Source organism: Lacerta agilis, chromosome 10 (genome assembly GCF_009819535.1).
Source record: "Lacerta agilis isolate rLacAgi1 chromosome 10, rLacAgi1.pri, whole genome shotgun sequence".
Classification (NCBI taxonomy): domain Eukaryota; kingdom Metazoa; phylum Chordata; class Lepidosauria; order Squamata; family Lacertidae; genus Lacerta; species Lacerta agilis.
Genome location: NC_046321.1, coordinates 17,683,519 through 17,708,590, shown reverse-complemented (window position 1 = coordinate 17,708,590; position 25,072 = coordinate 17,683,519). Strand labels below are relative to the sequence as shown.

Sequence of the window (25,072 nt, the reverse complement as noted above, 5' to 3'; positions counted from 1 at the left end):
ATAGTTTAGTGACACATTATACATTAGGGGAAATTCATGGACATCAACAACTTTGCCTTTTCTCACTTCTCCCCAATAATGTGTAGTAGGAAAATACTCATGATATTATATTATCATTTCCTTTTCCCTTTGCCATTTGCAGAATGTGTGTGGAAGGCTAATATAAAGAGATCATTTAATGTTTAGCTTGGACCTAAAAGTTTTAGCTTGGATGCTATACAGTGCAATACAGTCTCTTAAGTTTTGCTGTTGTTGTTAAAGCACATAGCTTAAGTGCCATAATAAGATGAAATGATGAAAAATACGAATATGAATATTGTTACATTAGAATTGGAACTATGATCTTCCCTGAACTTGGCATTCTTTTTCACTCATTTGTCTCTAATTATTGTTTCGTTGCAGAAACTGGAACACAGAGAAGTTCTAGTTGGCCTGTTGTTCCTGGTTTTCCCCTTCATACCGGCTAGCAACCTCTTCTTCAGGGTGGGATTTGTTGTGGCCGAGCGCGTCCTGTATATGCCTAGGTAATTTTCACACATTTAATTCTTTTGAAATGACACTCTCAATTATGATATTTAAAAACTAAGGTCTTCAGCCCACATTTATTCCCACAAGTAAATATGTACAAGTATTTAGAACTACCGCTTCAGAAATTCTGCAAAATTTGTCGAGGAACATTTACCAGGCAGTGGTAGATAGAATTGTTCAACTAGCTGTACGCAGTGATGCCGTGTAATCCCATTCATTTGTAAGTACTTTGCTGATATTCGTGGTCTGCTGCTCATCAAGTGCTAAAGTAAATCTGTAAAAATGAGATTTGGATGGTTCAATACTTAGATCTACTCAAGGGCTTTACTGAAAGAGTTGCTATGCTGGCAGCGATTTTCAAACAGCTTGACTGTGACTGTTAGTGACTTCATGTAAGGATTGTATGTGTGGTCCTTGTTGCTTGTACAGTAACAACAGACCTTTTTCAAGGTGCCACAATTACACCAATCACAGTGATGTATAGGCCCAGTGTGGATACTGCTGTGACCATGAGCTGACCCAAAGTCTGCTCAAAATGGTATCTTCCTAGATACTACTATAGAGGTGAATTGTTGTCTTCTTTATTTGTAAACATTAGATAGAAATGGGAAAGAGAGAAAAATATTGGACTTCTATCTAGATCCATTACTTCAGCCTGTATTGTGTCTATTATTCTTAGAAAAACTGACTGTAGTTTATAGTGAAATTTGGGGTGGGAGAAATGAGTTTTGGTAAACAATGGCATTCTGTTTCAAAATGTACTAGATGTGATACCTAGTCCATTGTCCTGCTGTAATTTGTATTCCTGGGAATTTCAGCTATTTAGTTTGGAGATAAAGCATTTGAGTCACAAGATCTTCTTAGTTCAACATAAAAAAGGAAGGATACTGGAAACGTCAGATTAAGCCACAGAATGAGATCTAGCCTGACATTTTAATGAATGAAGACAGGCGTTTTGTTGGGTAGACATCTAGAGAGATACTGTTAAAGAACAAACAAAATGCACACCATTCTGGGAAAGTGGAAAATGTGGGCTATTATCTCTTAGAGCAGTGTCTTTCAACATTTTTAGCTTTAGGGAACATTTTTATTTGCCAAGGAATTCTTTGAACTTCTTTGCATGGAAAGCCAGAGGATTCTGGACTTGTTTTCTGGTGTGCACACAGAGCCAAAGCAGATGACATGCCAATCACACAATTAGCAATTGTGTGAATGACTTTTTAAAAATAAATTGCAGGCACAGTCTCCCCATTTGCAGTGGGATCCTGGAATTGGAGGGGCAGGTAGGGGGGCTTTACCCCTTTGTCCCCTTATGGTCCCAGTCTGGATTGGGGACCTTGCATCTACATTCAGAAATGCTCCCAGTGGGGTAAATTGACGCTCCCCCCCCCTCCACAATACAAATTGCATGGGTAGTGCTGTTGCAATGTATAACTTTGCAGAAAACACCCAATAAAAACCCAATTTCAGGGTCTTGATTTAGACTGGGGGTCCTCCTTGGACACCTGATCTCACCTGTCAGGGATGCTGTGGAAGTGGATTTCCTGCATTGGCAGAGGGTTGGACGAGGTGACATTTGATTCTGTGTTACACAAGAAAGTTTAGCCTAGAGTGACAGGGGCACATTCCGTCACACTCTTTAGGAAAGAATCTGCCCCCTTCCCCCCCCCTCAGAGCTTACTATGCCTCTGGGAGCCAGGAGCTATTGCTTTCAGCTCTTGATTGCTGGGTCCTGAATTTGCTTGGGAGAAAATGGTCAGTACCTCAGATTGACAGAGAACTGGAACTTAAATCTAAAATGAAAATTGTGCATGGCAGCTAATTCCTATGTTATGTTGAAAATGGATAGATCTTGTTTGTTTTTCCAAGGTTCCCTCAGGAAAAGGGAGGTGTGCTCTGCTCCGAAAACTGATACAGGCCTAGAGTATTGAGGGGGCTAAATATGACTCCTCACAAAATGACTGAATAGCGAGCAATGATCTCTTTTGTGTTATTTCGAACAACACAGTCTTGCGGCACTCTCCTCAAACAAGAATTTGTAGCCACTGCAAAGCAAGAATGACCCCCCCCCCTTTTAATACAATTTTGCTCCAAGGGGGAGCCTGGCAATAAAATGGTTGAGCAAATAATGAGAGTAGGGATGTATAACATTATTGAGAACTTTCTTTAGCAGCAGTTTTGTCTCTTGCCAAGCACAATATTCATTTCTTGGATTTTGTTTCCACCTCTGCTCTTAAGTCTCAGTTATTGAATTAGAATAAGACGAGCCTATCTAACCAGTGTGGTTGGGGGCAATGTACCCATAGGTATGTAGTGGTCCTTTAAAGCTTTCTTTGGCCTTCTTTTCCGAATGAAACATCTTTTACTAAAAAATTCTGTTCGTGTAAATGCAGAGGACAGTGTAACTATGTCTCTGCCAAATTCTGGAAAAGAAGCAGTGAAGTGGCTAGAAGCCTTTACATAGCAGTTGGATGTTGTTAGACCTGAGTTTCAGGGCCAAGTTACATGTTGTGTGGAAGATCTGTGACTGTCTCCCAAATTTACAAATTCTCATATTTTAAATTGTACTATTGTGCTTTTGGGAAAAAAAATTGTATAAAAGCTTGCATTGCATCCTTCCGGTATTCAATAAAAGGTTTTGATTTCTTTTTTTAATTAAATGCTGATTGGGAGGGTGGCCAGTTTGACTTGGGGAGGGGCTGCTTAACCCTTACTCTCATGCTGGTTTCCCAAACAAATTCACTTTGCCCTAGGCTACAGGTACTCCTATTCTCCCCACTCTCACCTGGAAGACAGCAACCTCAAGCAAGGGAGTTTTGACTTGGGGGGGGGGATTTGGTATGTGATTTTTTTGTTTTAAAAAATAGCGGGGGTGGGAGAGGGAAGGCTTAAATGCACACACACACATGCTGGCACTGCTGCTCCAATCAAACTGACAGCCCCCATGGCTGTATTTAATTAAAACAGGAGGAGGAGGAGAAATGAAAATGTCATGAGGTCCCATCATGGATCTCTTGAGTTAAGCTTAGCTGGCAGAGCAGAGGCTCATTGGGTAACCCCTAGGTTACTTGTGACCTCACACCATGTCAGGAATTGCTGACCACTGCCCTATGTGGTGAGCTATGCCATTACAGAACCTTCTACACCAGGGGTCCCCAAACTAAGGCCCGGGGGCCGGATGCAGCCCAATTGTCCTCTAATTCTGGCCTGTGGATGGTCCGGGAATCAGCGTGTTTTTACATGAGTAGAATGTGTGCTTTTATTTAAAATGCATCTCTGGGTTATTTGTGGGGCATAGGAATTCATTCATTTTTTCCCCAAAATATAGTTCGGCTCCCCACAAGGGCTGAGGGACAGTAGACCGGCCCCCTGCTGAAAAAGTTTGCTGACCCCTGTTCTAGACTAACAGTCTGGCCATTGGTTCCTCCTCTGCAGGAAAGTGTGTAAGAAGGTCTTCTACAGCAGTGTTTTTCAACCTTTTTTGGGCAAAGGCACACTTGTTTCATGAAAAAAATCACGAGGCACACCACCATTAGAAAATATTAAAAAATTTAACTCTGTGCCTATATTGACTATATATAAAGTAATTCTCTTGAATTTTTCAATTTTTCCCACGGCACACCAGGCAACATCTCGCGGCACACTAGTGTGCCGCGGAACAGTGGTTGAAAAACACTGTTCTACAGGAACATAGGAAAAACCCGCCTTACACTGAGTCAGTTAATCCAGCTCAGTATTGTCTACACTGACCAACAGTGCTTCTCCAAGGTTTCAGAAAGAAGTCTATCCCAGTCTTAGCTGGGTATGTTGGGTACTGGACCTGGGATCTTCTGCATGCAAATCACAGCCTCCTGAGCCAAGATGATGCAATTTTCTTTACCATAAAACCAGGGTACATACTGGCAACTGGTTGCATTTCAATATCCATGATTCTCCTTGATCTCTGCAAACTATCCACTGTTGTCTAGCAATTATTTGGAAAGCCAGTAAATGTGAGTACCCTGGAATGGAGTAAGGAGCTATTAATAATTAAAATTTAAAACGTTTCCTCAATTATTCTTCCAGGTTTTGCAGGTTAACCAGGCAACATCCTGAAATGTTAAAGTCATAGCAAGCAATACCCTCCCATTAAAGTCAGTAAGATATAAAAGTGCTTAGCTTTGATTAGATTAGCCTTCCCCAACCCGGTGCTCTCCAGATGTTGTTGGACTACAGCAGGGGTCAGCAACCTAAGGCCCATGGGCCGGAAGCGGCCCGCGGAGGTCATTTGACCGGCCCATGAGCTGCCCCCAAACTGAGCTGCCCACTCATGTGCTGCGCTAAACCAGCGCAACATGGCGCGGGGACTCGCTTCAGTGGCACCAAAAATCGCGTTTGCGCACATGCAGACGCCAAAAAATTATGTGCGTGTGCACTAACACGGGCGCACAATCCAGCCCACGGAGGGATCTCTGTGGGACCGATCCGGCCCAGGCAAGATAAATCTTCCTGACCCCTGGACTACAGCTCCCACCACTCCTGATTGCTAGCTACACTTGTTGTAGTCCAACAACATATAAAGGGAACCAAGTTGGGGAAGTCTGGACTAGAGCATGACCAAATTGCTGGTTCTGCCATATTCCTTAGCATTGATGAGCATGACATTGTTTTTTAAAAAAAACAAAAACAAAAACAAACTCACATTAACACAATAGCTGCAGGACACTAAACAAACTTTCACTGATTTCAGAAGGATTTGCTTCTAAATAAACAGGTTCAGACTTGCATTACATCTGCCTTAGAACTAAAATAGTTTTATATCTCCCCAGCTGCTAAGATTCTGCTTAAATAACAATACAGTAGCTGTATCACATATTGGTGAATGTTCAGGAGAAGGTAGTTCAGAGCTAGATGCATTGCCTCAACACTCAGGGCTGGTGTTCTGCCTTTTTTTTAAAGAGTTTTTGTCTCCTAGCTTTGAAAACTTGTTTATTAGAAAACTCCCCTGCTGAAAACAATAGCAGGTTTCTTCAGTATTGCTAGTGTGGTTTCAGAATTTCCCCATTAAATGCCCATATCACAATGAGCAAATTACAGAAGTGCTCAGTTATTGTTTCCTGGGAACTTTCCCTCTTGGATGGATTTTGTAACTGTGATTGTCGTAGGAAGGCACAAATTTATATGGTAGCAGCTACCTAATCCTAACATTGCAACTTTCACGTTAGCCAGCAGTGCTAGAAAACTGCTTGCTTATCTAGCTATCACAGTTTTGTCCCATGAGCACACAAAGGAATGAGGTTACGTAATAATCCCTGTAAGTATTCATGCCCATGAAATGTTTGGTTCTCAGTGTTTATTTATTAGAATGTTAGTGGTGCCACAGATAGCTGTAGTATCTGGTGCTTCCTGATGGCGTGCTTGGGGTTATCAAATCCGTCCTCATAAGTGCCTTGTGGGTGTCAGGTCCCTGTAGTGGATTCAGATTGACTTTATGGTTCATCAGACAACATTTAGGCAGGCTGGTACTATAGCCTAGATCAGTGTTCCCCAATCTTGGGCCTCCAGCTGTTTTTGGACTACAGCTCCCATCATCCCTAGCTAGCAAGGCCAGTGGTCAGGGATGATGGGAGTTGTAGGCCAAAAACAGCTGGAGGCCCAAGGTTGGGGAACACTGGCCTAGATCACACAATTGACTCACAGAGTTTAGTCTGCTGAGCATGTTTGAGAAACTAGAACCAACTTGTTTGGGCCACAGCACCTTTCCATCCCAAGCGGTGGTGCTCTGCCTCTTGGGGACTTCATTGGCATTCTGCAGAATTTGATCTTCCACTGCCTATGACCAGCAATGGAGGGTCAAACATTTGCTGTTAATATGGTACGCTCTGCTGAAGGAAAGCAGCTATGGCTCTGCTGTACATGTTGGATGATGATGATGATGATGATCTTGGGAGCCTGTATGTGTGTGTACTTAATACTCACAAGGCATTTTGTCAAGGTTTGCGAGAGATCAGTTTATCTAAATAATGCATATTAGTGAATGTGAAGTTTTGTGGTAGTTATGGGATATCCAGGTCACCATGGAACGTTTTGAGATGGTTTGGGGTCTAGCACTCGGCATTAAATGATACTTACCTATTATTTCTCGAAAGCACATATTTGTATTCACCATGTCCTCCTTAAAAAGGAAATTGCTTACATTGTAATGGGCCCAAAGATGATTTGATGCGTTTGAAGGGGGGGGGGAGGAACTGGAAGTAAAAAGAGAAATGGATTTTCTAGCCATTTTACTTCACCTCTTTTAATAGCATTTTGTTCGATAGCAATTAAAATTCATAGTGTGATGAGGATGTGAGAATAGAGTTAAAAATTTTATGAGGTTGTGACCCTTTAAAATCACAAAAGAGCCCTCTCCCTTTCCCCCCAGCCAAGTATTCATTTGAAGAGAATATATTATTATTCACTTGCTTCTAGGGGATCTTTTCCTCCTAACTTCCTATTACGAATGCTTATTTGGTGTGCTGTTGGCCCAATCTAGTCTTTTTCCATTTTTTTTTTCAATTTACTCCTGGAAATCTGAATTTCTCTATGCCTCTGGCAAATCATTGGTAATACTGTGAACATGACAAAACCTCTACTTGGATGAAAGCCTTGTGTGTCGTTCCCTCTGCAATTGAAGTCAAATGCAATCCCTTCACTTTTATACAATATATGCTTTCTGTGGATAACTGCTTAAGAATGCCCCCCACCCCCCCAAAAAAAACCTGACACAAAAGGATTAAACTGTATCATCAGGTGAAAACATATGCAAATTTTATTTGCAAATGACCAGAATTTGATCCTTAGATCATTTCCCTTTAAGTCTCACCAGCTGATTCCTGCCCCCTCCGCAACAAGTGGTTGCAGATTGCGACCTCACTTGAATATGAGAGAATAGGGGTTGGCACATCGCTCTGTCATGAATTACCACTGGCAAGGTGTGAACACTTACCCTCAGTTCTCTGAACATAGAATGGGGAAAGTTGTGACCTACCTCAAAGGGTTGTTGTGAGGTAGGCAAAGGATTGTGACATTCTTGTGCCTTAAAAGTGCCGTCCAAAGGGCATGATCCAGCCTGCATTGTGCACCTTTAAACCCCGTAGTTTCCATTGGGATAGAGTTAAGCATGCTTAAGGTACCTCCTGTTGAAATTAATGACACTTGTAGCTGCCCTGCTCCATTTATTAACAACTTTTATCAATGAGTACCGAGGGTACTGCAATCCGGAGGTATTGCAGTCTGAGGTTAATTGTAGTCAGGCTTGTTTTTACCTAAACAGATCTTATAACGGTGATTTTCAGGTGGCTGCACGAATTTTAATGGGTCATTTGCAGCCTAGTCTGATGGGCAGCAGCTCTTCTAGGTCTCAGACTGAAATCTTTCCTAATTACCTGCTCCCCTATTCTTTTTTAAAACTGGCGATGCTGGAGTCTGGGTCTTTCTACGTGCAAAACATGAGCTTTACTCCCGAGCTGTGATCCCTCCCGTATAATACTTCCATTCTCTGTGCTGCATCAGCAGCCTTGAGGTGGTAAATTTCCATTAGCCATTTTTTTGCACTGTGCGAAATGCTGCTTCTTTTTGTCGCTCCTGCATCTACTGCCAATCAGCTTAATTAGGTGACCCTGAATTCTAGTACGATGCAAGGGGGAGAAATGATGTCTTTCTATTCAGCCTCCCATGCCGTCCATAATTCTGTATTTCATATTACACACACACACACACACACACACACACACACACCTAAGTAGCTATTTATTTTCTAAGCTGACAAGTCCGAAAACCTTCAGCCTTTCATTCTGAATAAAGTGCTTCAACCCCTTGATCATTTGGGGAATTTGGTGTGCTCACATAATGTATCCAGTTTCCTCAATTCATATGCTCTAAGAACTTTGGGCTGAACTTCCTGAGCAGCTGACTTCCCTCCACTTGGTACCAAGGCAGCACACACTGAAAAAATGCCACACACTAATGCATGCTCCAAGTATTTGCATTTTGGTTGATAGCCTGTTATCCAGAGTGGTCATGTTTCCTACTTTACAGAAGATAGTCCACTGTTTGAAGGAGTTATCTGTTTGCCGGTCAGTTCAGTCCAAGTCCATTTGAAACTTGAAGGAAACTAGAACCCTCAGAAGGGAGAGGAGTAGGGGCACTGAAGTTGCCCATCAGTACTCAGGCCACTAGGTTATAGTCTTCCTCATTATTGTGAGATGTGTTTTTGCTTAAATTTGCATCTATACATATAAATCAGCATATGGAAATTATTTCAACACCTATTATCTTGTTTTCTGGTGGCACATTTCCTGTTGTTGTTCTTGTGCAAGTGAGCACCCTGCTCTTACTTAGTCTCCTGCAGAAACACATCCAGGAGCAAATATATGGAGCTTTGCAGGAATCAGGTGTGAAACAGTCTCAGTTCCCACATATGTTTAATAATGAAGGAAAGAAATAATGCCATTTTACCATTTGGGGTTAGTTCCTGTTTCTCTAGCTCTCTGATCAGATAAAACATAGTTAAGTTACTAAGCATTGCAAACATCCTTTCTTTGAGATTATTTTTACCCAGAGTCAGACTTCGAACATTTAGCTGTTTGCCCATTAATATCAAACACTCTGAGGAGAAATCAAATAGCAAGTTTGATTTCATAAAAAGTCAAGATACTTGGATGCTGATGCTTTATAATAAACACACTGGAATAAAAGCAGAGGAATGTTAGAGAACAAAAGCAGATTAGTTTCTGGTGCTTTCTGCAGGGACTGTAGATTTAGCAAACAGTTCTTCGGGAAGAAAATTATATTTTGGCAGTACCGTATGTAAGATTGAGTCAATATATATGGATAGTTTTGTAGGGAAAATAACCTTGCATGTTAGTTTAAATGGAGCAGTGTTTGTTGTTATTTTAAATATGGAATGGTTTAAGGAAACACATGAAAATTGTATAAAAACTATGTTGTTGTTGTTGTTTAGTCGTGTCCGACTCTTCGTGACCCCATGGACCAGAGCACGCCAGGCACTCCTTTTTTATTACATATTTTATTATAAGACAACAATGAAACACCAAAAAGAAAAAAGAAAACATACAAACAAACACATATATTTCACAGGCCCTTACATTGACATTTTCCATTGTATGAGGACTTTCCCCAATCCCCTCCTCTGAGCTTCATTGTCCATTTAACTCCTATAGCAGGTTCTTCTTCTAAACTTTCAAATTATAAAATTAATACTTTACAAAACATCAAATTATATAAATTTGCGACAACCTAGCTGTACTTCCTTAAGGATATTCTATATATTACACCACTTCTTCAAATTCTCTTTAAATTTCTTCCAATCTTCTTCTACTTTCTCCTCTTTCTGGTCGCGGATCCTTCCAGTCATCTCGGCGAGTTCCATGTATTCAAACATTTTCATTTGCCGAGCACGCCAGGCACTCCTGTCTTCTACTGCCTCCCACAGTTTGGCCAAACTCATGTTAGTAGCTTCGAGAACACTGTCCAACCATCTCATCCTCTGTCATCCCCTTCTCCTTGTGCCCTCCATCTTCCCCAACATCAGGGTCTTTTCCAGGGAGTCTTCTCTTCTCATGAGGTGGCCAAAGCATTGGAGCCTCAGCTTCAGAATCTGTCCTTCCAGTGAGCACTGAGGCCTGATTTCCTTAAGAATGGATAGGTTTGATCTTCTTGCAGTCCACAGGACTCTCAAGAGTCTCCTCCAGCACCATAATTCAAAAGCATCAATTCTTCGGCAATCAGCCTTCTTTATGGTCCAGCTCTCACTTCCTTACATTACTACTGGGAAAACCATAGCTTTAACTATACGGACCTTTGTCGGCAAGGTGATGCTTTTTAAGATGCTGTCTAGGTTTGTCATTGCTTTTCTCCCAAGAAGCAGGCGTCTTCTAATTTCGGGACTGCTGTCACCATCTGCAGTGATCATGGATCCCAAGAAAGTAAAATCTCTCACTGCCTCCATTTCTTCCCCTTCTGTTTGCCAGGAGGTGATGGGACTAGTGGCCATGATCTTAGTTTTTTTGAAGTTGAGCTTCAGACCATATTTTGCGCTCTCCTCTTTCACCCTCAGTAAAAGGTTCTTTTGTTCCTCCTCACTTTCTGCCATCAAGGTTGTGTCATCAGCATATCTGAGGTTGTTGATATTTCTTCCGGCAATCTTAATTCCGGCTTGGGATTCATCCAGTCCAGATAAAAACTATATTTGTAATTAAAAAAACTGAACCAGAAGTTCAGTGTGAATGTTGTTGTTGTTTTTTTAAATCTATTGAGCGTATTATGAGACTTATGAGTGTGTATTTTACAATATCCGAAGGACAGAGTATATGTACGTGTTTGTGTTCTTTTGTCCCGAGTACACTGACTACCTGGTTTCTGTAGTCATGGGGGAAGCTACTCTCATACAACTTTATGTATTGCTGAATTACAATTCCCACCCCCAACAGTTAAAACCAAGGGTAGCTACCATGGTGTCCTCCAGCTGTTGCTAAACTAAAACTCCCTGTAGAGTTAATGAGAATTGTGGTCCAGCAACACCTGAAAGGCACTACTTTGGCTACCCCAATTTAATATTTGCATCATAAAATTGAACTTCTGGAGTTGCCTAATATGTTCTGCAGGTTTTTGAGATCCAAAGTGCAACTAGATGTTGCCAAGAGAGAAGGAGTGGGAACCACACTGAGTGTCTTGCCACTTTCTCCCTTGTAACATTCAACTAAAGGATGAGCACCCCGGGATGAGGACAACTCTACCTCCCATCAGATCCAGCCAGGCTGGCCAATTATGATGGCAGTTGCAACATATAGAGAGCCAGAACTCTAATCTTCCTTCACCACTGAGCTAGGCTGGTTGGAGATGATGGGAGTTGGAGTTCAGTAACATCCAGAGGGCCAAAGGTTTCCCATCCCTGGTCTAGCTTAACGAAACATCTGACGGGATGTCACCTCACCGTGTGTTACCCTGCCCCCTGCCTCACATCATTGACTTAGGCAGTGGAAGCTGGGCAAGATGTAGTGAAATTGCAGCATGCATTGTGTTAAGTTAGTTATGTTGAAGAGTGAGCAAAGAGACACAGAGGAGTAATGACTCCATCTAGCAATATCTTGCCCCACTGTGAGAGAAGACCAGATAATGCAAGGGACCTGCCCTCTTGCTGGTTATGCTAACCTTTGTGAAAGAACCTCAAGCATTGCATCTTGCTATAATTCTTTCTCTCCCTCCTCCTTCCCTGATTGCTTTTTCAGTATGGGTTACTGCATCCTCTTGGTCCACGGCTTAAACAAGCTTTGTATGTGGCTAAATAAATGGGGAGCCACTGCAGCGACCCTCTCGGCTTTGCTGCTGTTGCTGTTCTCATGGAAAACAGTGAAGCAGAATGAAATCTGGCTGTCAAGAGAGTCCCTTTTCAGGTAAGATTGATCTAAGGTGAGGGGCTGGTAGCAAGGCTGGGGAAACATTTTGGCTTTGTTGGGGTTCTCCAAGGCCCACCAGTAATATTTTTCATACCTTACCTGAAGAATACATATTACTTGGAATGTGAACAGTACAATATGTGTTTTAGCCATCCTATAAGCAGGTGATAGTGTGGGACAGAGAGAATGGATCGCTAGGCAATGTCTCTCCTCCACTGGGGATTAAACCTTTAAAATGGTGCTCTTTACCTGTCTAAAAATAGCTTATCCTTAATCAGTAAATCTGCTCCTAGAGTCAAATGTGCTGACTAGGAATAATTTCCCTCTGCACCCCTGAAAAGACACTTTTGCTTCTTTTTATTTATGCACGTTACCTCTGCAGAACGAGCAGCGTGATGCATGTAGTCCCGCTTGTTTTTTGTGCTTTGCAAACAGAATTATGTAATAGGTTCCAAACACATACACTTTGGGAAAGATCAATGGACAGCAATTTAACAGGAGGTTGCACAGCAAACGGTTTATCATGGTGGAACACTTTATTACTGGTGGTGATGATTTACAGAACGGAGGGGGGATAATGTCAGTTTCAATATGGATGCTTCCACATGGGTATTTATTGGGGGATTGTTGCTGTTGATGTATGCAAGGTTTTTTATAGTGTGCACATGGCATCATCAGCATCAGAATACCAGTTTATATTTCCCCCCTATTTAATTCCTCTTTTTTTGCAGAAAAAATGCAAAAACCTGTCACCAACAAACCATTTGAGATATTAAGCCTCCCAGCTGGAAGCACCTTAAATTTTTCTGATGGTACCCAGTGTTAATTGGTTTAAATTGTATGACACATCTCTCAGCACTGGGAATTGTAGTTTTGTGAGAGTGCTGAGAATTTGTGTTTGGCAGCCTCTTTTATGATCACATGTGCCCTAATTTTTTTTTAAAAAAAATCACCAGTGTTCGCTTTATTTACATCATTGTAGTTTATGCCAACACACTATATTTCAGGTTGGTCTGTGAGAAACTCCATAGCAATCATTGCGGAAGGAAACCACACTGGGACATTGTTCTCAAATCCGTGGTGTGTGTATTTTCCTCCCCTACTCCCAGCCAGTTCAATTGCTATGTATTTTCTGGAGCAGCAATATTAGAGTTTAGGAATTCATGTTGGGCAAATGTACATGGAAAATATTAGTCGCAAGATTGAAGGAAATAGAAATGGGAAAAAACATTTTGTGTTGCCTTGTAATTTGTTCCCCACCTTTTCCTACTTGGCTGGGGGTATGAATATTTATTATTTCCTCTTTTAATTAGAGAATAATTTCCAAAGTGGGTCAGGAACCAGGTTTCAGGCTATGAAGTGTGTGCATACAGTATGATTTTGGCAGTGATGGCTTGCTGGTTTATTTCTAGTTGAGGCATTCATAGGAGGATGGGGGAGACTGAAGAAGTGTGCATGCACACGAAAGCTCATACCAAGAACAAACTTAGTTGGTCTCTAAGGTGCTACTGGACAGTTTTTATTTTTTATTTTTATATATTTCAGCAAAACTACAAAAGCTACCTTTAGCCATCTCACCCCTTGCTTTTTCCTGTAAGACCAATTGCAGTCGTTAACAGTCGTCAACAGGTTTACCTCAACTATCAGCCAATCACCCATTCCCACCACCCTTCTCAGTAATACCCCTACCTACTCTCTCACTATATATAAGGCTCTGGTGACTTCTGTTTCAGTGTATCTGAAGAAGCGTGCATGCACACAAAAGCTCATACCAAGAACAAACTTAGTTGGTCTCTAAGGTGCTACTGGAAGGAATTTTTATATTTGTTATTTTGTTTTAACAAAACTACAGTTTGGTTTGAGAGGTGCACCCTGTTTCTTTCAAGTACGTGGTTTCCAGTATGCCTCATTTTTAGTACCCTTTACGGCAAGCTATCAAGAGGCGCAATCCCAATAATAAAAAGCAAAACTGTGTTTGTTCCTGTTCCTATGTGGTTTCTCGTTCATAGGTCAGGCATCCAGACTCTGCCCCATAATGCCAAGGTGCACTACAACTATGCCAATTTTTTGAAAGACCAAGGTCGCGACAGTGAAGCCATCTACCACTACAAAACAGCCCTCAAGTAAGTTCTTAGGAAGGTTCTATTTGATTTCATTCTTGCCTTTTTTTGATCAATGACCAAGCATGACAGATGTTTTCAAATGAATTCCCCCTCTACAGACAAAGCGGTTGGGACTCAGAGCACTTTGTGGAGGGGAAGTGCTTTGAAATGGAACCGCTTCCTCCAAAAGGACTTCAGAGAGGCTCCCTGTAACTGCTGATCAGCTGGTTGGAAGTTACAGTGAACCCCTTTGAAGGGCATGCTCCCAGTATCATTAGGACACCAAGGGGTAGACAGGTGGGCAGTCTCACCCACCTGTGAGGATTGAGGGAATTACGGATCTGACCCACAGTCCGGTTCCAGCGCCCTACCTCTGATGTATTTTGTGGCTGTTATTCTTTACTCTCACATGCTGTGCCTTCTCATAAGCGGGTTGGTCCAGGAGGTCCATAAGCACCTTTATTACCAGTGATTCTGGAACTTTGGGTATATGTCATGTTTTTATTCTCGTCTTACAGACCTGGGGCGTGTGCTGTTTTGTTCAGGGACCTTTTCTAGATGGTGTGCTTTGCCTTAGGTACATCAGAGAATGTCTTAACAGAGAGTTAGGCTCTTGCACTTGAAGCCACTACAATCTATGGAAGTGTGTGTGTGTGTGTGTGTGTGTTTCAAATGGGACTTCTAGCATGAGGCTTACTTCCAATTGCTCTGTTTCCACTTCAAGCCTGGGAGACTGAGCTATATCTGTGAGCGTCAGGCACAAAGAATCACCCTACTTGATATATGTAAGTCACTGTGCAGTTCCCCTTACTGATTACTAGTCGTTTATGCAGACAGAATCCAAGTAGACATGATCAGTGCAAACAGGAAAGAAGTCCCACACTGAACTAACTTATTCTGTCCTAAACCTTCATGTTAGTTCAATGGGACTGACTTCCTCATAAATGTGTTTGGAAAATGCTCATGGCTTGTGCCTAGCTCCTTGTTTTGCCCCCTGTGGAGTGTCTTTCTTTATATTCAGAACCTACCGTAAGTATGCAGGCAGTGTATCTTGCCTAGGACAGGATGCTCTGGGGATTCAACAGTGAATGCTCACTCCTCTAAAAGCTTTATCTGCATAAATTCATACAACAGGCACAAGCGTTTTTCATTTACATAGACAACAGGTTGGTATGAATTAATGTTTCTCATAGCAAATTAGTCTGTAGGCAAATTAATTCCCAGAAAGAGATAACTGCAACTCTGTGGGTTTTCTGGAATTCATAACATCACATAAACCCCCTCGGAGAGTGCTTATGTTTAAATACAGTGTCTTGATAAAATATCTTCCTGGACATTTCAAGTTTACAAGCGTACTCACAGAGGATGCTTAAGTATAAATGCAGTCTCTTTAATTACACAAATGTAGTTTCCAAGTAGAGCTATTAGCAGATATTGGATTTTAATGGATTTTAATTTTTTTGGGGGGGGCGGGGTGGTCTTTTTTAAAATAATATGCACTGTTGACCAACAAAAGATAATTGAAATGTTTAGTTTAGTTTAGTTTTAATTTAAACCCACTGAAACAAAGTATTGGTAGCCGTGATTAGAAGTAGAAAAGCATCTCTGTATTGCTCCTCTCCAAGCTGCTTTTAGAAGCCTTGGGAGTTTTGCGGCGGTGGGGGTACTCGTTAAGGATGTTGATTGTGAGCAGACAAATAGCAGAAGGGGAATGGGTTAAGCAACCCCTCCTGCATCTCTGCTCAAACAGCTGCTTTTCATTCAAAAAATAAATAAATAAAAGCTAAGGAACTGTTCACGCATCTCCTGTGTAACTCTAGTTTGGCTCTGGGCCAAATGCCTTTAAGGTCACATGGAAAGCTTTTCCATACAGCAGGATGCTGCTAAGAAATTTGCACAGCCAACTATTTGCATTTCATTACCAGACATTTAAAAAATGTTGAATGTGGAGCCCAAATGAGTCTATCTGCTTTTCCTCCTGGATTTTTGTCCTTGCTTGTGGCCAAAGTACAAAGAATTAGGAAGGCTAGCTACCCTAATGAGCTGTGCATAAGAACAAGTCAAAGCAGGCATTTCAGAACAGAATTTCTCCTGGCTTGACTGATCAGTTCCCCTTCATTCTAGTGGCTGGGCAGAAAATGTTGAAGCTTTGAAAAATCACTGAGGACAAAACAAGCTGTGCGCTTCTGAAAATGCTTTAGAAGAATGTGAGCTGGCCAGTTTCACACCTCCCAGAATAATGCATGAATCCGAATGCTGCTATCCTTCATATTTTGCAGTTATCTGAAATTTGCAATGCACCTCTCTGCTCAAAAGCCATACTAACATGCATTACAAAATGCACATTTTAGGATAAAATGCTTTTAGAATTGTGTGCCCTGAGAAAAAAAAGTATGTATTTTCATTCGTGTTTTTTTTTAAGGAAACTCACAAATTAATGCAGAAAGAGGGCAGAGCTGATTTAGGAATGAGTATATACAGAATTGGCAAGGGCTGGTAATAGACTCATCCATCTATCCATAGCACTGAGTTATTGTGATTATACCCTTCTGTTGCAAAGCACCTTGCAAATCTGAAGTGCCACGTAAACTGGCAGGTAATATTTATTAAACACAAGTATGTATTAATTATAGTTCTGTAATTAAGCCTGTCAGCCTAACATTCTGGAGGATGAACCTGGATGTTGGCAGCTGACAGAAGCAGATACACAAGTGCCTTCGCCTCCTCTTCTCTACCCCATAACATCTAGCAATTTGAAATGTGTGATGTGGCATCACCACACCCTCATTTCTCCCACCAGGAGCAGCCAATCTCGCTTGGGACTTAATTGGTGTGCTTGTGTGTGTGTGAGAGAGAAAGAAAGTGAGACAGAGAGAGGGGGGGATATTGAAGCAGTGATACCCCTCCCTAGTGAAGTCCCTCTTCAGTTCTGTTCAATGGCTTCCCCATACCCTTCCATAGCCTGCAGTGATTCCCATGTATTTTTCTTTAAGAGAGCTGAGGAAAAACTATGGGGAGCTTTAAACGGCTACTCCCATCCCTCCTTGCTGACGCCCCCTTATATGAAAGATTCTTCCATAATGTGTTGGTAGGGATGCCTTTCTCCCTTCTTTCTAATCTCTCCTCAAAAACCATTGTTTCTGCCTCTTCTGCGGCTGATCCTCATGTGGGGAAGTAGCCATTTGCTCACAAGTAGCTTAGCCAGTGATTTTTCCCAGAGGGGCTGCGGGTGGGTAAGGGGCAGCGGAGAACTAGCGGCAACCTTCCAAACTCTTCCTCATGGCTTACCAGCCTCAGAGGGAATCAGGGGAGGGAAGCAATACCACATTTAAAGAGATGCCACTTCAAACAGCTATGGCTCCCCCAAACGAATTCTGGGAACAGTGGTTTGTTAAGGGTGCTGGGAGTTGTTAAGGAGACCCCTATTCCTCCCCACAAGCTACAGCTCTCAAAGGTAGCCTGTGAAAGAGGGGTTGATTGTTAGGGATTGATGGTTAAGCTACTCTGGGAACTGTCCTTCTGTGAGGGGAATAGGGGTCTTCTAACAACATTCGGAACCCTTAACAAGCTACATTTCCCACAATTCTTTGGGGTGAAGCCATGACAGTCTAAAGTGGTTCCACGGTGCTCCTTTGGAGGCAGTGACCTACCTGTTTAGCCTGAAAGGGACTCATGTGTGCTGATGGCGGAGTATGAACAGTAAGTAATAATGGCTTTCGCCTGCCTCAGGCTTCTCTGATGGAAAGCTAGCCACTGCACGACACAGCCTCTCTATTCATCCTGCTGACAGTAACAAGCAGTCCTCCTTCACTGGTGCTTAAGTGCAACCATCTGCTTGTGAATTAGTCTAAGCACACAGTAATTGCTGTCAAGAGTCGCTCCCCCCCCTCCCATCGTTTCTTTTTCCTCCCCTAATTCAGCAAGCATCAAGTTGCCATAGCTGCGGTGCTGTCTCCTACTTGGCAGAGTTTTAATTATGAAGGAGGCTGTTTTTAGGATTGATTTGCCAGGAGTGTTAATTAAGCATCATTAGATATATAGCCCACAACGATCTTGTTTACAGAGCATTGTGAGCATCATCCAGCTTGGTGCTTTATGGCCCCGCGAAGGGCCAGCAGCAGCGCCGTTTTCCAAAGTTGCTGGTAGCGCCGTCTGAAAGTACTTCACTGGCGGATGTGCGGTTGCCTGGCAACTTGGAATTAAGCCGTGGTTGCCGGCTCTGATCTGTTACCTTTTCAACTCAAGCAACTAAGTTATGTGGGCAAAATAAACATAGCTTCATGCTACTATGTCGGTTTCCTTGCAGCTGGAAGATTGGTGCAGCCAGCTGGGATGCGAGTAGCCTTGGCCTGAATGTCAGCAGACGTAAATCAGGGATTCAGCACCAGGAGTTTAGCAAGCAGCAGTCAGTGTTTTAGGAAGCGGATTTGCCGCTGAAGGGCAGATTGCGAAGCCTGGCCATAGGTCAGTCCTGTATTGGGCAGGAACATGGGAATGCTCTAGGTCATGGAAGAGCACACAGAGGCTTCAAGTACCATTTGGGTTGCATGATTCGGAACAGGAGTTCCCCTAGAGCGGAGGTAGCTAAAGCAGTACCCTCCACATGTGCTGGACTACTGCCCACGCCATCCCTTATGATTGGGCCTGCTGGCTGGGACTGATGGGGATTGTAGTCCAGCAGCATCTGAAGGGCATCACATTGACTAGCCCTGTGCTAGAGATGTAAGGCATCTGAGGCGCAAACCAAGGGATCTGGCAGCAGGGCCCCCGGCATTTTAGCTTACGGATATTTGCTGTGCTGCAGCACCACCCAGATAATGGCTGGAAAGTGTTATTGCAGCTCAGGCAGGCAATATGATATTGGAAAGCTAAAAGGGTACCTGGCTGGCCTTATATAACTGTTGATTCTTGATTTCTTCCCCAAACAAAGTCACTTCCCTAGAGACTCCGCCCCCTCTAACTAACTGCTTCCAGGCCTCCACGGGCCCCAGACAGGAACAGGAGTTGAGAAAGGATGCGGTTCATGTTCCTACCACCTTGCCAAACTCGAAACTTCATTGGGATGACTTTTTGGGACATGTCAGTACAATTGATAATACTCAGGAGCTTAAGCAGTGTAGCTATCTCTACCCTTTTTGTTTCTGTCTGACATCTAGAAACAGAAGGGGGGGAGACTTCTCCCCTCCGTGTCTGGGGGTCCACTTTCTGGCACCTGATTTTCTCCTCCTCTTGCATCTGGGGTTGGCAAATTTCCATGATAGATTTATTATTTTATTGATTTTTAAACTTATAAACTGCCCTTCAGTTTAGGCTCACAGGGTGGTTTGCAGTATAAAAACACAGAAATACCTAACAACAAACAAAACAGTACTCCCCCAACAATTTACAAGGCCGTAGATTGTTTAATTAGCTAAGGGCCTGAGAGAAGAGGAATGTTTTCGCCTGGTGCTTAAAGATATGCAGTGAAGGCTCCAGGCGAGCCTCCCTGGAGAGAGCATTCCACTGCAGTGGGTAGCCACTGCAGAAAAAGCCTGTTCTCATGCTCCCATCCTTCCGACCTCTTGTGGATGGAGCACATGAAAGAAGAGCCTCAGATGATGATCACAGAGTCTGGGTCAGGTCATATAGGGAGAGGCAGTCCTTGAGGTATTGCAGTCCAAAGCCATTTAAGGCTTTGTAGGTCAATTTTGGGCTTGGACATGAATTGGCAGCCAGTGCTCTTGGGCCAAACTGAGTTTGGCCAAACTGCGGGAGGCAGTGGGGGATAGGGGTGCCTGGCGTGCTCTGGTCCATGGGGTCATGAAGAGTCGGACACGACTGAACAACAACAACAACAACAACAACAACAAGCTCTTGGGCCAGAGTTGGTGCTATATAAATGGCATTTTTCCCTGTGCTCTAGCTTTTGTGGACAAATGCCAGCTCCCTTGGCCTGAAGAGAGATGAGCGCCACACCCCACAGTCATCCTTGACTGGACTTAACCATCCAGTTAATCCAGGGGTCATTTACCTTTAAAGGTAAAGGGACTCCTGACCATTAGGTCCAGTTACGGACGACTCTGGGGTTGCGGCGCTCATTTCGCTTTACTGGCCGAGGGAGCCGGCGTACAGCTTCCGGGTCATGTGGGCAGCATGACTAAGCTGCTTCTGGCGAACCAGAGCAGCGCACGGAAACGCCATTTACCTTCCCGCCAAAGTGGTACCTATTTATCTACCTGCACTTTGACGTGCTTTAGAACTGCTAATTTGGCAGGAGCAGGGACCGAGCAATGGGAGCTCACCCCGTCACAGGGATTCGAACCGCCAACCTTCTGATCAGCAATCCCTAGGCTCTGTGGTTTAACCCACAGGGCCACCCACCCACATCCTTTTCCTGGTGCTATATGCTCAAAACCATTTTGCCCCTATGAGCAACCTGGCTGGTGAATTCTGCACCAATTGAAGTGTCTGAACTGTCTTCAGAGGCAGCCCCATGTGTAACACGTTGCAGTAATCTAACCTAGAGGTTAGATTATGATGTGTTGTGTGAAGAAGTAATGACCTTTTGCTGTCCTGAATTTCTGGCCAGTTGATTTCATTAGATTCTCATATTATGGGAAAGAGTGAGAAAAATTATATCTGCTTTCTCAGGACCATGCACAATTTTATGTATCTCAGTCATGACCCCCTTATACACTTCCCCCCTTCTTCCCTTACAAATAATGGTCCCAATGCTGTGGAAGGTGCTCCAGTATCCACTTTCTTACATGATCTCTCCCTCAAAGATTGTGACATGAGACAGAACACAATGTTCACATTCCAAACACAAATCCATATTTCTGCTGCAAAGGCCAGTGTGGTGTAGTGGTTAAGAGCAGTAGGCCAGTGTGGTAGACTGGTAATCTGGTTAACCGGGTTCGCGTCTCCGCTCCTCCACATGCAGCTGCTGGGTGACCTTGGGCTAGTCACACTTCTCTGAAGTCTCTCAGCCCCACTCACCTCACAGAGTGTTTGTTGTGGGGGGGGAAGGGAAAGGAGAATGTTAGCCACTTTGAGACTGCTTTGGGTAGTGATAAAGTGGGATATCAAATCCAAACTCTTCTTAGCACTGGCATCTGTTTTCAAAGGAGAAGGACAGGCTTTAAATTAAATTGTAATGCTTACATATTAAGTAAGGCTTCTAGAATGCTGTTTTCTACTAGTGTAGCTAAGTCTAATTAGGAAATACATATGCTGGCCATGGTGACAGTCTGCTTTTTAGAAAAGGCATAATATGGAGACGCTTGCAAAAATGGTTGTGGGGGTCTCAGAAATGGAACCACATGGGAGGGTGCCATAATTAAGGTAAAGCAAACTTCTACATGCAAATTTATTGGTCTGGACAAAAACTCTTTCTTGCATGCCCAGCACAGACAGTGGAAATTAAGTGTAACTTGAAAGGCTCATTCTTTGGGGGAATGCAAACTGAGCTGTGTCTAAATCAGAGTTCATGAGCGGTTGATATTCTGGAATGGTGATAATGGTTATAAACCTTTAAGCTTACTTGCAGTGAAGCAATAAAGAGAAATCATTGCAATAGAGCTCTCTGGTCGTTTGCCAGGTGTGCTGTAGTTGGCCCCAGAAAAGAAGAGAATCATGCTATTTGGCAGAACTATTTTTTAAAAAAGAAAAGAAAAGAAAAGAAACTGAGAGAGATGCTGCAAAAAAGCAAAGAAAGGAAAAGTGCAGGTTGTTGGAAGGTGAAGGTTATCCCCTAAGGTTAATTTTAAAATACTTGCCACTATAGCGGGTTTTCTGCTGCCAGCTCTGCAGGAGACGCCTGCTGCAAGGAGATCAAAGAGTATTCATCTGAGATGAAACAAAGTACGACTAATCATCGCAGTGTGTGCATATTAATGTGTGTAAGATTGAATAGGAATATTGGGATGCTCAATTTCTAGTGCTGTGCTGAATGTTTAATGTGTCATTGAAGCCTTTCTTATTAAAATGTGTGCAGGCTCTCCCTCTTCATTAAAACGCAGCATTGCTGATAAGCAGCACTGCACACTCCTTGCTTTCTAGCTGCGGTGCTTGGTGCTGCTATCTCTGCCTGCTGTGGCTCACTGCTGTGCTGCCATTCCTACGTGTTGGGCAAGGGCCACAGCTCAGAAGCAGAGCACACACTTTGCTTACAGAAGAGTCCCATCGTCCATTCGCAATTCCCTGATTTATCTTGGGCTGCAGGATTTCTCAGCTTGATATCCTGGGAAAAGACTGGGAAGGGGCATAGCTCAGAGGTAGAGCATCTGCTTTTCATGTTGAAGGTCCCAGGTTCAATCCCCGGCATCTTCAGGTAGGGCTGGGAGAGTCACTGGACTGAAACCCTGGAGAGCCACTGCCTGCCTGTGTAGGCAATACAGAAGTACATGGGCCAAGTGTCTGATTTGACACAAAGCTTCCTATTCAGGGTAGATAGTACTGGGCTACATAGGCACCAACATTATGGGACCCTGGTCCCCCCCCCTAAAATATTTTAACCCCCCTATTTTCTATAATAGGGGTAGTTGGGCAGAAGCAAGTGGGTCAGCAGGATGGTAGGAGAAGCAAACAGGTGTGGGGCAGGTGAGTAGGCAGAAACTTCTTGCGGGAGACCAGGGGGAGGGAGGGGAGATTTGTGCCTAGTTGCATGTGGAGGAGGAAAGTGCTCTCCACAGAAGTGTGGGGAGAAGGGAGGGTGGGCGGGTGCCCCCCATATTTTGTTCAAGTTGGCACCTGTGCTGAGCTTTAAGGAGTGGTGGTTGAAATGCAATTTATGGCATCTCCCATATGATTAAATAGTCCTTCAGCTGCAGGACTTGGGCTAAGATGGCATGTTATGTGGGGAAGGCTTAAAACATGGTTTTTATTTATTTTTTAAAACTCTCAATATGGTCCTGGTGAAAATGGCCTTATGCTGTTCTTCCTAAGAAGGAGTTTTCATTGGGATCAATGGATATTTCTCTCCCAGAAAAAATAGCAGCTGGGTGGTGAGGGCTTTTCATGGAGACTGCAGCAGGAAGGGAGGTTTTATATATATATATATATATATATATATATATATATATATATATATATATATATATATATATATATATATATATCTCCCACCTTTCCTGCACACCACAATACTATCCCCTGGGCAGCTTTTCAAAGAAGAAAAATGCTAGACGTATTAGCTGCAATGATACAATTAACATCACCTCTTATTGGGCCTAAAGGTAAGTGGGAAAAGCACAGCAGAGTTTCTAGACAACCCTAAAATGTAATCTGCAGCCCCCCTACTGCAAGTAGAGAAGGAAATTGTCTTTCATCTCCCTGAGTTCTGGCTGCAGTTGCCTGTCAGCAGCAAAAGGCTGCTTCTTACCAAGTGATCTAATGCAAATGGTCTCGTTTTAACCGTGATGAAATCCAAAACACAGTGGGCACTGCTGAAACAAAATGAATTCATTAAATGCATTTCACTCATTTGCCCAGACTTGGAGTTGAGCCACAGGCATTCCCCACTGAAGTGTTGAAAATTTCAAATGTAAACACTTCTTATGTTGGGAAGAATGGTGAACAAGGAAATGCTTATTTTAAATATTATTTTCCTGTTGTGGTGGGTGCAATCTGATTTTCTAGAGCTGAAATCCTGTGTACGCTTAGCTAGGAGTAACCTACACTGAACACAGCAAGACTTACTTCTGAGTAAACATGCATAGGATTGCATTGCACAGGAACTTTTTCTAGACTGCAGATTTGGAGTGCTCATAAAAATGGGAGAAACAGTAGCTTAAGCCCAAATGTTGGGACCTAGATTTACACATACAATTTTCATACATTTCCCTTGCTCCAATATATAAAGTCCTGCTCCACACCATTGAGGTACTTAACATCTCTGAAGTTATAATAGCTTTTACTTAAGGAAGAGCTACTGCAATGTAATGCCTCTTAAGCATTATTATAAGCATCGGTGCAAGGACACCAGCTTTCTGTATGTCTTCAGTTGCACAGCAAATTAGTGAACTTTTTAAAATTTGGCTCAGGTTGTCTGCCATCTGTGCTCTTCTTATCTATTCATCCTTGTCATTGGTGTTTTGGTAGACCAATGAGCCAATTGCCCCTGAAGCTGGGTTGTAAGAGATTAGGATGGTTCTCATGGGTAACCACAGTCACCTCTCTATCCCACATTTTGACCAAAGTGTAGCAGTGACTATGATGATGGTGATGATTTCCTGGCAACTACTCATAAAGCATTCTGGATGCTGAGCAACTCCAGATCATCTTGATGTCCCCTCCCCTGAAATCTGTGCTAGTGACCTAGATTGGGAAATCCACACATTGGGATAAAGCTAGGTATGAAGATCTTCTTCACAGAAATCTGTGAAGGAGCAGAAATTGCTGAAATTCATTGGAGGTCAGGAACAGAAATTGACTTCATAGTTCTCAAATGTTATGTAAACAAGGGCATTATTTTCTGCATTGTTTTTAATGTTTCCCTTCCTTTGAAATTGATTATGTAATAAATTATGCTAGTTTTGGTCATAGTGATGTGAACAATGTTGGTTTTAGCATAAGCCAATCTGCAGCAGAATAGAAACAGCGCTGTTGTGATAAACACAGGATGGGACAGAAATGTATACACAGAGCTCAGCATTGTCCCATTCTCCTTTGACGTGAGAGACAGAGATGGCGCAACATTTTTTCCAACGCTGAAAATGAGGAAATGTTCACTTGGAGTTTAGGAGTTCCATGAAGCTTTCAATGAGATTCTAGCCTTAGACAGGATTGCTTCCCCCCCCCCCCAATCTTAATCTTCAAAGTACTACAGCAGTGTAGGGATACTTCTGAAATAGCCAATTTATCATTTGATTTTGGAATTCCAAATCATCCAAAAAGGGCCAATGCTCATTGGCAGAGCATGCAGAAGATCCCAATTTCAAGACCCGGCATCCCTGATAGGGCTTGGATGTCCCCCTCTGAAACACTGGAGAGATGCTCTTAAGTCAGTGTAGAGACAATACTCAG

The 25,072-nt window shown here is 42.9% G+C and overlaps 1 protein-coding gene across 1 annotated transcript in view; it reads left to right on the top strand.

Annotated features, from left to right (window-relative positions):
- Positions 1–25,072, top strand: part of TMTC1 (transmembrane O-mannosyltransferase targeting cadherins 1) — a 132,701-nt gene that overhangs the window by 77,046 nt on the left and 30,583 nt on the right. Inside the window, 3 exon segments of the mRNA XM_033161599.1 lie at positions 403–524; positions 11,799–11,963; positions 13,976–14,089. Coding sequence (XP_033017490.1) covers positions 403–524; positions 11,799–11,963; positions 13,976–14,089 — 401 coding nt within the window.